Source organism: Eubalaena glacialis, chromosome 8, assembly GCF_028564815.1.
Source record: "Eubalaena glacialis isolate mEubGla1 chromosome 8, mEubGla1.1.hap2.+ XY, whole genome shotgun sequence".
Lineage (NCBI taxonomy): Eukaryota > Metazoa > Chordata > Mammalia > Artiodactyla > Balaenidae > Eubalaena > Eubalaena glacialis.
This window is the reverse complement of record NC_083723.1, coordinates 117,388,593-117,401,909: the sequence shown is the minus strand read 5'-3', so window position 1 is coordinate 117,401,909 and position 13,317 is coordinate 117,388,593. Positions and strand designations below refer to the sequence as shown.

The following is a 13,317-nucleotide window of genomic DNA, read 5'->3' as shown; positions in this document are numbered from 1 at the left end:
GAAAGAGAGGAGCCGCCCCGCCCTACTCGGCCATCCGATTGGTCGTCGGTTCCCGCGGAAATCACAGCTCCCTCCCCGGCACCGCCCACCTCTCCTCACCCGCCTGTTGCAAGAACTGTATGGAGATGGGTGTGGCCGGACTTTTCACTTTATTAAAGTTGAACTGTTGGGACCAGGGTAAGGAGGACAAGGACAGCACTAGAAGGCGCTAGACAGATACCCGCGCAACGAATGAGCGTCGGTCGGCGATGGTTGGCTCAAACCTGCATCACAGGCACAGCACATGATTACAGAGAAGCTGGTGTTCTGTTTGGATCTGAGGAAGCAGGGCAGGGCGTCCTGGGGTAAAACCCAGCGGGGTCAGGCGCAGGGGTGAGGCTGAAGCTATTGCAGACAGTGCAGGTGTTTCCAGGGCTTCATAATAGATGATGCAAGAGGGATCCTTAGATGCTCCACCACCCCTCGCCAAGGACCTCGGGTTTTCTCTTTTCTGACCATCATATCCACCCATCCTCAGAATCAGATGTCCCTCCCCCTGGGGCAGTTTACTCCACTGCTTCTAGATAGGATGGGACCCTGCACTGGGGACTGCTGTCTAGCCCCCCCGGGGCAGGAACTTCTCCCCATCTGGAGCAGGGGCCATCACAGTTTTGATCAGCTGTGCTCCTCTAGGAGGCTGGGCACACTCCTGGTCCCACTCAGCACTCCCTGTCTGCAGACACAGCTGGTCCCCCATTCTGTCTACATGAAGTCTTCTACCCCTCACCAGCCACTGACCAAGACAGAAATTGAGAGATGTGTGCATGATCTGGCTTCTGTTGCCTTGTATTGAAAACACAAGGGCTATGGGATTAGAAGAGAATTCAAGACATTTGTGTGTTATTTACTAGCGGTGTGCCCCTGTGCAAATTATCAATTTTTTCTGACCCTTAGGATCCTCGTTTTTCAAATGAGGACAATAATACCTCATTTTTGTGATCTAATAGAGGCAAAGCACCTGGAACAGAAGCAACAGAGCTGTCACTCAGATATCGTTTCTTTTCTTCCTTCACTAGATTCTCTGGAATCTCCTCATCTCACCCTCAGTCTAGCTCTGGAAATACCAGGTATGGGGTAGGTCACTGAATATTGCCTGAAGACTCAAATTGTGCCACCTACATCTCTGGGATGTGCCACTGTAAAACTGGGAAGGGCTCACCATAGCCTCACTCCCCTCTGGGTTAAAGTCATCATTTGTGATGTCCAGGTGGAGACACAGTTCCTGACACATAACAGGCACTGGGAAGCATTGGTCGAATGAATGAGTGGGTCTGGTGCAGAAAGATGATATATCCTGGGAAAGTCCTTTAGGGGGGTGTCCAGTTGTTTCCATAGAAAACATCATCATCAAGGTGGCCAAAGCTGACATCATAGGCAGGGGGTGGAGTAAGAGGTTCCAATTTGGGGGGCATCCACAAGCTCTGCAGATCAGGAACAGTGGACGCAACTCGCGGTCCCCGAAGCCGCAGGCTGACTGGAGGTCTTCCAGGGCTTCCTGAGATCACAGACCCCTCTGAGCCCACTCGCCTGTCCAGTCTGGCTCTCCTGGGCTCCTCTGGATGGCTAGGCTGTCCCACCTCAAGTCCTGGGGGGATTACAACACTGGTGTAGGAGGGTGGTTGATCCACCTCTGGGGAGTGGCACTGTGATTCCAACACTGTGGCCTCTTCGTAGGTTGGCACCTCAAAGGCTTCATTGTCCCTGAGGGGGGGTGAGAAATAAGGTCATTAGTGGCTTCCTGAAAGAAGCCTTTTTTCCCTTCTCTATCTTCTACCAGCAAAAGGCCCCTCCACTAGCCCCTGACCCTGATACCAGTGACAGGGGAAAGCAGAGGCTGTCCGCCTAGAGTCTAGAGGGACACAGGGAGAATGGGTCCACATGTAATCCTCCAATCCTGCCCACCCCTTAACTCACCGTGCATTGCTTGAGGCCCCTGGGCTCTCGGTCTGCATTGATTGAGACCCCCATTCCAAAACACAGGCCAGGAGGCAGGCCAACAAAAAGAAGCCACCCAAGGTGAGAAAGAAATAAGCAACAGGGGCGATGTCCGGCCGTATGCCCAGCAAAGCCAGCCCCAGGAGGAAGGAGGTGCAACACAGGAAGAAAAGCGGCTTCTCCAGAGTCCCCCACAATTGGCTTGGCACCATGGCCTCTCCCCAGGCTCCTGCAAAAAGACACACAGCTGTTGTGTCTAAACTAGCAATTGGCATCACCGCTGGGTTAGATTTCAAAGTAAGCATATTAGACACATTTGTTTGGGTTTGTTTCTTCAATCTCAAATCAAATAAATGGCCCAAAGAAATGATCTGCAGGGTCCCCTTCAGCTCTGGAATTCTCTCTAGGATCACACTGTTGTCCCAGGGTATCAGTATGTGTGGAATAGCCAGGAAACCAGCCCGGGGGTTCTGACTCCCAGCCCTCATGTGAGTTTACTATGTCAGAGCCCTACGTTCCTTACTTTGTCCTTCTTCCCTATGGGCTCCCTTCCAGCTCTGTATTTCTACCCATTCCAGGATCCAGTCCTGGGCAGGCCCTGCCTGGGGCCTCAGTACTCACGGCATCTTAGGAATCCAGGTGATAGGCGGGCCCCGCCCTTCATTATTGCTTGCATTGAACGTCCACCGCCCACCTGCCCAGCCTGAGTCCCTCAGTCTGACCCTGTAGGGCACCACTTACCCTGTTTGACCCCGTCTTCCCATTTCCTCCCGTCAGCCCCACGCTCCAGCTGGAGGGAGAAAGTGCACATAGACACAACAAAGCCACAGGACACAACTACCTGAGAATCTTACAGACAGAGGTCTAAGGCGATAGACAGAGGTCTAGGGCAATGGACAGAGGCCCAGATGATTCTTGACCTCTCCGTGCCCCATGTCTGTCACGGTCCCCCGCTCTCTACCGGCCCTCACTCGGTAAACTCAGATTTCAAGTTTCCTGCCTGGAGTTTTTAGCACGGGGGCTGGGAGGCTGGTGGGGAGAAGCCTTTTCATTCCCCTGCAACACAGCAGCAGCACCTAGGCAGCCACTACCCCTAGGCAGCCCCTACCCCCAGCCAGCCTGTCAGGAGTTCCCTGAGCTCTGCAGAGGAAGGAGTCACCGATTCTACAAAGGGGCCAGACCGCCTCCTTACATGCCAACCCCAAAGCCACGACCCTCCTGCCCCTCTTACCAGCGCTAGGAGTTCCTCCCTCACCCGTCTCACCAGACTGCAAGGTAGGTAGGTGGTAGGGGGGTGGGAGGAGGAGACGGGGTGGAGCCCACTGGTTCCACCCACTTTTCTGCCCCAGTCCTGCGCGAGAGATTCCTCCTCCCCTTTTCTGCTGAAGGCTGAACTCCTACTACTGCCCCACCTTGATTTTTCTGCCTGTTATTTACTCCACCCATCCCCTACAGCGCCCTAAAGAGAGTACTCCCCAAACTCACCCCCAGTGATCTTTGTACTTCGGACCAGAGTTAAATTCACATTTCTTCTCCCTTCTTCTCAATGCGCTTGGTATCCCGAGCAGTTTGCATTATACTAAGTAATACGTTTTGTGCCTGGGAGCAGAGGCCACGGTTTATTTGATCTCTGCGGATCACGCAGTGCTCTGCACACTGTAGGCATCACTGTGGGCATGGAGTGATGTGTCCCGCTTCTGCTGCCAAGCTACCATTTCTGTAAGTTCCTTGTTTTCTGCAGACCTGTAAGACGTGTTTGTGTGCATGCTTCTTGGCCCAGTTAACTCCTGATTCTTCACAGGCCACCTCCGAGGTGCCGCCTGCTGCAGAGGCTGTCTCCACTGCGTCTGCACGGCATTCCTTCCTCCCCTGCCCACACCTTTCCCCGCTATATAGTGACGTTCTGTTTACATACCTTCCTTCTGAAACTGAGCAGGACCCTGAGGAGCCCTCCTGGGTACAAAAGCCTTTCTGGGTCCCCTGTTTCTTATGGGTAGGAAAAAGGCTTTAGCCTCCTAGACTTTCCCTGAGTTTCAAAGGGCAGATTCAAACAGTTTCTAATTACGGAAGTAAGGCAATGTAGAAACCGAGGAGGAGCAGTCAAGAAACAATAGTTCTGCGATAAAGCCCAGTCCTGGTTCCTCCTCAGGGGATATAGTAACAATCTATCCTTGAGTTCTTCTACAGGAGCTAAGGCCCCCTCCCAGGTGGAGGATGGTAACCAGGCTGAGCACAAAATTCCTGGAGCATTGCCCTGTCACCACCAACCAATCAGAAGAAAGTCGCACACATCACAGCCCTCACCTCATATTTTGCCTTTAAAAACTCTTCCCCCAAACGATCGGGGAGTTCAGGTCTTTTGAGCAAGTGCTACCCATTCTTCTTGCACAGCCCTTGCAATAACTTTTCTCTGCCCCAAACGCTGACGTTTGGGCTTCTTGGGCCTCACTGTGGAGCAGACAAGCGAACTTGTGTTGGGCAACACTTCTGTTGTGAGCTTCTCAAGGTGAGTGATTAGTGTCAACCATCCTGAATCTTTGAAGCTAACACAGTTCCTGACACATGGTAGGTGCTCACTGAACACAGTTGAATGCTCTCATTAGAAGGCTCCCGTTCCACCTGGCCTCACCACAGACTGGAGCTCTGGAACCCACTCTTTTCAGTTATGGATCTGGCAGTAAGTCTGGGTGAGGCAGGTGCTGGAGGCGTACTTTGTTCTTGAGACAGGGCTGGACTCTGTGCCTTCAGAATGTTAGTGGACAAACGGAAGGGGTAGCAGTCCTGGGGCACAGCCAGGGCTACTGCAGCAGAGGATGTGTGGAGTTGGGGGGGGGCGGAAGAGAGAGGAGAGAACAAAAATGAGGACATGGGTGAGAGTGAGTGTGCCTGGGGTTGTGTGTGTACGTAGTGGTGGGGTGTCAGTGTTGATTCTCTGTCCCAGACTGACAACGGAGAGGGAGAAGATCGACGTAACAGGAAGGCTATGGGAGTCTAAGTGAGCTGTGTCTCTCTAGGAAGTGGGAATGCAGGGTGGGAGTGTAACAGGGAAGAGAGCCAATTTTGACTCCGTGTGGGATCTGTTTCTTTGACTGTAGCCTTTCTCATTGCTTTTGTTATTATAATCATACATAATGGCCTGCCTCAGGGAACCCTACCCACCTGTGAATGGCTGCAAGAAAGAAGAAATTAACACATCCCCTCCCCGAGGCTGGCCATTCCAAGAGATGTTCCGCAAGACTGATAGTCCTTTTTACTTTACTTCCTCCCCGCCTCTCTCTCTCTATTCTACCTTTTTACTTTACTTCCCTCTCCGATTCTGTAAAAGAAACTGGCATCCACACCCCAATAAGATGGTTTTTTGGGGGACCCTGGTCCGCCATCTTCTCGGTCTACCGGCTTTCCGAATAAAGTTATGTTCCTTGCCTGAGCACCTTGCCTCCCGATTTATTGGCCCATCGTGTGGCAGCACGGGGAGCTTGGACTCAGTACCTGGAGGAGAGCTGGTTGTTGTGAAACCGGAGGGAAGGGGGCAGGGCACAACCTTTGAAAGCATGACATAGCCCGAGGACATGACATAAACTGATTAGAACCAAATGGGTCCAAGATGGCGGACAAGTCAACTTGCACTAGACCTTGAGCCTCACTATACACTCACTGTAACACAGCAGCAGGCTAAATGACACCACCCACGGGTGCCATGACATTTCCGAGACCCACCGTAAGGATCAAAAAGTGGGCGGTGGCCCAATTCCTGGAAATCCCCGCCCCTTCCCAAAATAGCTGGAATTCTCCTCTCACTCATTAGCCTAGGAAATTACCCACCCCTATAAAAACTGACAACCGCATACCCTGGTGCCTTTCTCACCTTCTGAGATGGCCCACAGTCTATGGAGTGTGTTTCTCTCTAAATAAATCCACTTCTTATCTATCCGTTTGTCTCTCACTGAATTCTTTCTGCGATGAGACATCACGAACCTGAGCTTCATTAAGTCCTGAAACCGGGTGTGTGATCTCAGTTGGAAGACTGTGGGTTTTGGCTGGGTTTGAGTCCAAGCTGCATGGGTTCGAGTCCCAATCTGTGTTTAGGCTGAGTTCAAGTCCCAATCTGAGGGGCACGGTTTCAGTTACAGCTGGCCCTTTAAATCTGCGGGTTCCGCATTCACTCAGATTCATCCCACCTCGCATAGAAAATATTCAGAGAAAAAAAAATCTAGAAAGTTCCAACAAGCAAAACTTGAATTTGCTGAGTGCTGGCAACTATTTATATAACATTTACATTGTATTTACAACTATTACAAATCATTTACATTGTTGGGTATTATAAGTAACATAGAGATGGTTTTAAAGTGTACAGGAGGATGTGCTGAGTTATATGCAAATACTACACAATTTTATATAAGGGACTTGAGCATCCTCAGATTTTGAGCATTGGTAGGGTTTCACTCCAGTGTGTACTCTATGATATCCAATGAGATGTGAGCTTCGAATGAAGGCTTTTCCACATCCATCACATTTGGGGGTCCTGGAACCAATCCCCTACCAATACTGAGGGATGACTATCTTGTTTCCACCAAGTTTCTTACTATTCAGCTCATAAGGAGAAAGTATGGCTGGGATCAGAAGAACTTGGACCTACAGTGAATATATTAATAGAAGGAAATTGGCCAAGAGTCATTGGTATGCGATGATAACTAAAAAGGCTTAGTTAAGGAGTGAGTTCTGGGGGGTTTAGGGAGTGTCGGCTGAGAGGTAAGAGGGCCAAAGGGTGAAGGCCCGAAAGTCTACAGTGTGAAAAGTCAAGCAGCCTGGGTGAGGTGGGACCTTTGTAGCTTAAGGCTCTTGGTTGCTAGAAGGAGGCTGCACTAGAGAGATTTGTTAAGTAAGAACTGGATCCAAGTCATAGGGGCTGGACTGCTGTCTGGCTGTGCCCTACAATATATTCTCTATTTCAATAATTTTAAATAGATTTTCTAAAAATTCCATTTTAAAAAAAATATAAAATGTTACAAAATATTTAAAGGCTAAAGAAAAAATTGTCCACAATCTCATTACCCTAACATGGCCACTTAAAATTTCTATACATTTCTTCCAGTCTGTTCACACACAAACCAGAATATACTCTAGTTGAGATCAGAGTATGTTCACCATTTTGTTATCTTTAAAAAAACTTTAAACATTGTAACAGAATTGCCTTTTGATATAGTTTTTATTGTAGTAATTTCTAACAGCCAATAAGATAATATTTTATTGAATGGATATACCATAATTTAACAGACCTTTATATTATGTTATTCAATAACATTGAGTTTATTTTATTCAATTTTTCTTTTCTTTTTTCCTCTTGGTCATCAAAAATAATGCTTTAAGAGACAAAAAAGTAGATTAGTGGTTGCTAAGGGCTGGAGAGAGGGAGGAATAGGAAGTAACTGTGAATGGATTTATTGCTTTGGGTTAATGAAAATGTTTTCTAATTAGGTAGTAGTGATGCTTGTACAACTCTGTGAATATACCAAAAAAAAAACACACAACCCATTGAATTTTACACTTTAAAGGGGTGAATTGTACCTCTATAAAGCTGTTTAAAAAATATAATTCTGGGCTTCCCTGGTGGCACAGTGGTTAAGAATCCACCTACCAATGCAGGGGACACGGGTTCGAGCCCTGGTCTGGGAAGATCCCACATGCTACGGAGCAACTAAGCCCGTGAGCCACAACTACTGAAGCCTGTGTGCCACAACTACTGAGCCCGTGTGTCACAACTACTGAGCCCACGCGCCTAGAGCTCGTGCTCCACAACAAGAGAAGCCACCACAGTGAGAAGCCTGCGCACCACAACGGAAGAGTAGCCCTCGCTCGCCGCAAATAGAGAAAAGCCCGCGCGCAGCAACGAAGACCCAACGCAGAGAAAAATAAAAAAAAATATATATATATATATAATTCTATCTTCTTGGGTGTCTTTTTTCCTTCTTTTGGGGTTATTTCCTCTAGCTGAATTCTAAGGAATGTCATTACTGAGACAAGCAAAGTGAAAGTTTTTACTGCCCTGAATGCATGTGGCCAAACTCCTTCCCAAAGGTTTTCCTTTCCTTTTTTCTTTATCAACTTAGTATCCTTAGCAGAATATGAATTCACCACTTAATTCAATTGTCTTTCCGCTTTCTACTTGCCTGCTTCCCACAAAGCACCTGGCTAGAGGTTGGAACTCCCCTCTTGGCTGGTCTACCACGCTGCCTCATTTTGGAGGATAATGGTGCAGGGAAGTGGGTGATCAGGGGAAAAGGGAGAAGTGCAGATAATCCACAGACTTCCTGGGAAGGGTCACGGGTGTCTACCGCTGTGTGCTTCTGTGTCTCCAGATTTCTGTGGTTTTGTGTTTCTGAATCTGGATCTGTTTTATACTTACAGCCAACACGTATGGAGTGTTTTGTACGTACTGCTCATTGTGCTAAATGCTTTACACAAATTAGGTAATTTAAAATATAATGTAATAGGGGTAGTTATTATATCATTTTGTAGGTGAGGTCAGAGACTTGAGGAAAATACATAGCTAATCAAGGGTGGGTCAAGATTTGAACCCACAGTCCCAGCCCAGAGCACTGGCTCTTAACCACTATGTCATCCAACTCTTAACCCTTTTTTTTTGGCTGCCTAATTTAACACAACACCTATGACATTCTAAGATTGTTACCCTGGTCTTCCCTGGAGGAGTGGTTAGATGCTATTTTCCCCATTGTTTGTCATCTTAAGAAAAGACTGATTTTCGGATAGCAAAGGTAGCAAAAGAGAATATCAGAAGATAAAATAAGGTTATTGGCCTATAAAGCAAGATTAGGAAATTAAGATTGTAGGCTCTATCAGGATGCTCATCTTTTATGAGCTAATTAAGACTGATTATAAAAAGTAACATTTTAACTGAGCAGCTCTTAGAAGCCTCTTGTGCACGTGACTTCTTCTAACACGGTGTTGGTGGTAGAAAAAATTTGGTCCACATCCACAATCTCATTTGATCCTTAATAACAATCGTGGGGTAAATCTGATTATCATTTTCATGTTACAGAGGAGGAAACCAGCTCAGAGAAAGTCCATGATTTGTTTAGTTGGAATCAAACTCAGAATCTTGATCTTTTAACTCTGTTGAGGGTTTTTTCTTCTGTGTTAGCTGCCTTACAGCTCCTCCAAATGTGTAGGGAAGGTGGTTAAATGATATAACAGGAAGTAAATCAGAAACATTGATATATTGGGGACAGAAATGCTTTCAAAGAATCCTCAAGTATGTAAGGATAAATATTACCCTCACCAGCTAGTTGTAACATTGTACAAAGCTCACTGGGAATGAACTGAGTGAACAATGGTGTTCAGTGCTGTCAGGTATTCAGCACTATGCCACAAAAAGCAATCCTGAAATTTAAGGAACTGAGTGTGGTTTTTGCCAAGTAACACAAAAAGCATTGTTTTTATTAGAAAATTCTACAGATAGTGGCAACAATGTCCCACATAACTGTGTCCCCACACATGAGAAAATAGGGCTGTATTGTGGTTAGTCACATATTTTTTGGAGATGGCCAAACCAGGTTTCAAATCTCAGCTCTACCACTTACTGTGTGACCTTGGGTAAGTACTTAACCTTTCTGGGCTTCAGTTTCTAATTTGTAAATTGGTGAAAATAAGCCCAAGCTTATCACCCCTTTCCCACCCCGCTCCTGCAGCCCAGCTATGACCCAGGAGCTACAGCCAAAGTCTGAGTGTAATGGGCACACCAGGGACCCACCAACAGGGCCACCATCCTGTCACAGGGAGTGGATTTCACTATGGAGCATTTGTTTGTAACTTACATTGTACATCATCCTCTGCTAATCTCTAAAGTTATCTATCCAGGAAATGTAACACTTTTGATCTTGGTCTCCAGGATTTTCTGAGGTGGATGGAAAGATGACAGCCTGACATGCTGTATGAAAGAGTTAATGATTAAACACAGTATCTGAGACAGTATCAATGTGTGAAAGTATCAATGTGTGGATATTAACAAATTTTTTTAAACATAAAACTTAAAGATATATTTTACTAAAGATAATTATTTTAGTTAAAAAAATAATCTATACTCACAGTATACATTTCAACAGTTAAAAAGAATTAGAGTAAAAAGTAAATCTTCTTTACACCCCCAAACCTCAGTCTCTCAGTCCCCTTTCCTAGAGACAACTACAGTTTCCCAACTTTTTCTGGAGATCCTCCCAGAGAGATATTGACCAAGCAAATGTAATATAATCAGTCTCCCTTTCTTTATACACATGGGAGCATGTCATAGATATTGTTTTTATATTTTGCTTTTTCTACCTAACAACATATACTGGAGATTGTTCCTTATCACTATGTATAGTTCAGCATGTATAGACCATTTTATTATGAGTTCTTAAAAACACAGAAAAGAATTTTACAGTGAACACTCATGTACACACCATCTATATTCTATAATTAATATTTCGTTATACGGGGCTTCCCTGGTGGCGCAGTGGTTAAGAATCCGCCTGCCAATGCAGGGGACATGGGTTCAAGGCCTGGCCCAGGAAGATCCCACATGCTGTGGAGCAGCTAAGCCCGTGCACCGCAACTACTGAGCCTGCACTCTAGAGCCTACGAGCCACAACTACTGAGCCAGTGCGCTGCAACTACTGAAGCCCACGCGCCTAGAGCCCATGCTCCGCAACAAGAGAAGCCACTGCAATGAGAAGCCCGTGCACCACAATGAAGAGTAGCCCACGCTCACCGCAACTAGAGAAATCCCGTGCGCAGCAACAAAGACCCAACACAGCCAAAAATAAATAAAATAAAATAAATAAATTTATAAAATAAATTTCATTATACTTTATTACATATCTATCCATCACTTTATCTATCCATCAATATATCTTATTTTTTGATACATTTCAAAGTAGGCTGCAGACATCAGCACACTTCCACCTAGCTACTTCAGTGTGTATAAAAGTAACAAGAATTAAATATTAGTTTACAGTTAACTTTTTTTTTTAAAGTAAAATTTGCATGCAGTGAATTGCACAGATTTTAACTGGACCATTCCATGAGTTTTGATAAAATTTACATTGGTGTAACCCAAACTCCAATCAAGATAAGAAACATTACTATCACCCAGAAAGTTCCATCATTCCCCTTCCCACTCAACCCCATAGGCAAAAAGATGTTCAACATTATTAGGGAAATGTAAATTAAAATCACAGTGAGATACCACTACACATCAATCAGAAAAGGTAAAATAAGAAATTGTAATAACACCAAATACTGGTGAGGATGTGGAGAAATTGGATCACTCATGAATTGCTGGTGTGAAGGGAAAATGATACGGCTACTCTGGAAAAGTATAGCAGTTTCTTTACAACACTAAACATTCGCTTACCACATGACTCAGCAATTGTACTCCTGGGCATTTACCCCAGAGAAATGGAAATTTATGTGCACACACAAACCTCTATGTGCATGTTCATAGCAGCTTTACTTGTAATAGCCCCTGTGATATTGTGATTGATAAGATATATATATATATATATATATATATATTTATATACACACATATTTGGATATTCAGATGACCAAAATATATTTCTCATATATATGTGGTTTTACTCCACAGATCCTGGCTCACAGCTTCCAAAAGCCTTGTAATTTCCTAAGCATTGACAGTGATAAGGGTGTCTTTTGTGAGTGAAGTGACTTTTAGAAGCACCTAAAGATGGGGGGCCTGGTTTCCAGGAGAACCAACCAAGTGATTAGAGGGTTGGAATTTTCAGTTCCACTCCCTGATTTCTGGGGAGGAGAGAGGAGCTTGAGGTTAAATCAATTGCCATTGGCCAGAGATTTATTCAATCATGACTATGTAATGAAGTCTCCATAAAAACCCCATTTTCGGAGAGCTTCCACAGTGGGAAACCAGGATATTTCTATGTGCCACCATGCTGGTCCCCAAGCTCCATGAGAACAAAAGCTCCTTTGTTCAGCACCTCACCCTATGTATCTCTTCATCTCCATGAGGACAGAAGCTCCTTTGTTCAGGACCTCGCCCTATGTATCTCTTCATCTGGGTTTTGAATCATATCCTTTAATATACTTTTATAATAAATCAGTAATCTAGTGAGTAAATGGGTTTTATTGAGTTCTGTGAGCCGTTCTAGCAAATTAATTAAACCCGAGAAGGGGGTCATGGGAACCTCTGGTTTATAACCAGTCTGTCAGAAGCACAGGTGACAACCTGGACTTGCGCCTGGCGTTCGAAGTGGAAGGTGGCCTTACATGTGGAATGTAATGCTATCTCCGGGTAGATAGTGTCGGAATTGAGTTGAATTCTCGAACACTCTGCTGGCATCCGAAAACTGCTTGTTGGTGTGGGAAAACCTACACACACACAAACACACACACACACACGTTGGAATTTGGTCCAGAAACTGTTTTTCAGCCCCAAAGTGGAAACAACTTAAATGTCCTTCAACAGGTTAAACAAACTGGCACATCCATACCAAGGAACAGGACTCAGCAATAAAAAGAAAAAAACTACAAACTACAGAGACACATAGTACCTTGGGTGGACCTCAGGGGGTTATGCTGAGTGAAAACAAGCCAATCTGATTCCGTTCATACAGCCCTCGTAAAATGACAACTATGTGAACAGATCACGGTTGCCAAGGGTTAGGGAAGTGGGGAGGGAGGGAGGGAGGTGGCTATAGCTACAAAAAGGGCACTATGAGGGATCCCTAAGCTGGAAGCATTCTGTCTAGACTGTGGTTGTGGTCACATGAGTCTACAAGTAATAAAATTATACGGAATTAAACACAGACACACAAATGTGTGCCTATCAAACTGGTGAAATCCGAATGAGGTTGATGGATTGTATCAATGCCAATTTTCTGGTTGTGTTATTGTACCAGACATGCAAGATGTTACCCTTGGGGAAACTGGATGAAGGGTATATGGAATCTCTGTATTATGCCTGACATTTGTGTTAAAAAAAAATGGGCATTTCTCGAAGCATACACAAAAAAGTGAAGAGTGGGAAAGGGAGGACTCTTCACTTTTCATTTCACACCTTGCTCTGTTTTTTTTTTTGTTTTACCACATGCATGCAATACTTTGTTGTCCTTAATTACCACTTGTGTTTTGGTTCTGTAAAAAAATATCACTTTTGGGACTTCCCTGGTGGTCCAGTGGTAAAGAATCCACCTTCCAATGCAGGGGACGCGGGTTAGATCCCTGGTCAGGGAACTAAGACCCTACCTGCTGTGGGAAAACTAAGACCACGCGCCACAACTACTGAGCTCACGTGCCTCAGCGAGAGAGCCC

General features: G+C 45.4%; 1 protein-coding gene across 2 annotated transcripts; it reads right to left on the bottom strand.

Annotated features, from left to right (window-relative positions):
• Positions 1-132: 132 nt before the first annotated feature.
• TMEM139 (transmembrane protein 139) lies at positions 133-3,260 on the bottom strand. Of its 2 annotated transcripts, XM_061198124.1 has the most exons (4): positions 3,206-3,260; positions 2,716-2,764; positions 1,954-2,203; positions 133-1,740 (listed from the first exon to the last, which is right to left on the bottom strand). In XM_061198124.1, exons 3-4 carry the CDS (start codon positions 2,184-2,186, stop codon positions 1,347-1,349), a joined length of 627 nt encoding a protein of 208 aa, XP_061054107.1. In that variant the 5' UTR covers positions 2,187-2,203; positions 2,716-2,764; positions 3,206-3,260; the 3' UTR covers positions 133-1,346. The 2 variants fall into 2 exon arrangements, with proteins under 2 accessions (XP_061054107.1, XP_061054109.1); XM_061198126.1 differs by lacking the exon at positions 2,716-2,764 and having other exon boundaries at positions 3,206-3,247.
• Positions 3,261-13,317: the final 10,057 nt, after the last annotated feature.

Bases quoted from the DNA above. Each gene is read 5' to 3' on its own strand.
- TMEM139 (XM_061198124.1), bottom strand. From the start codon at position 2,186: ATGGTGCCAAGCCAATTGTGGGGGACTCTGGAGAAGCCGCTTTTCTTC. The intron at 1,741-1,953 runs GTGAGTTAAGGG...ACCCCCCCTCAG, and splicing joins GGGGCCTCAAGCAATGCACG to GGACAATGAAGCCTTTGAGG.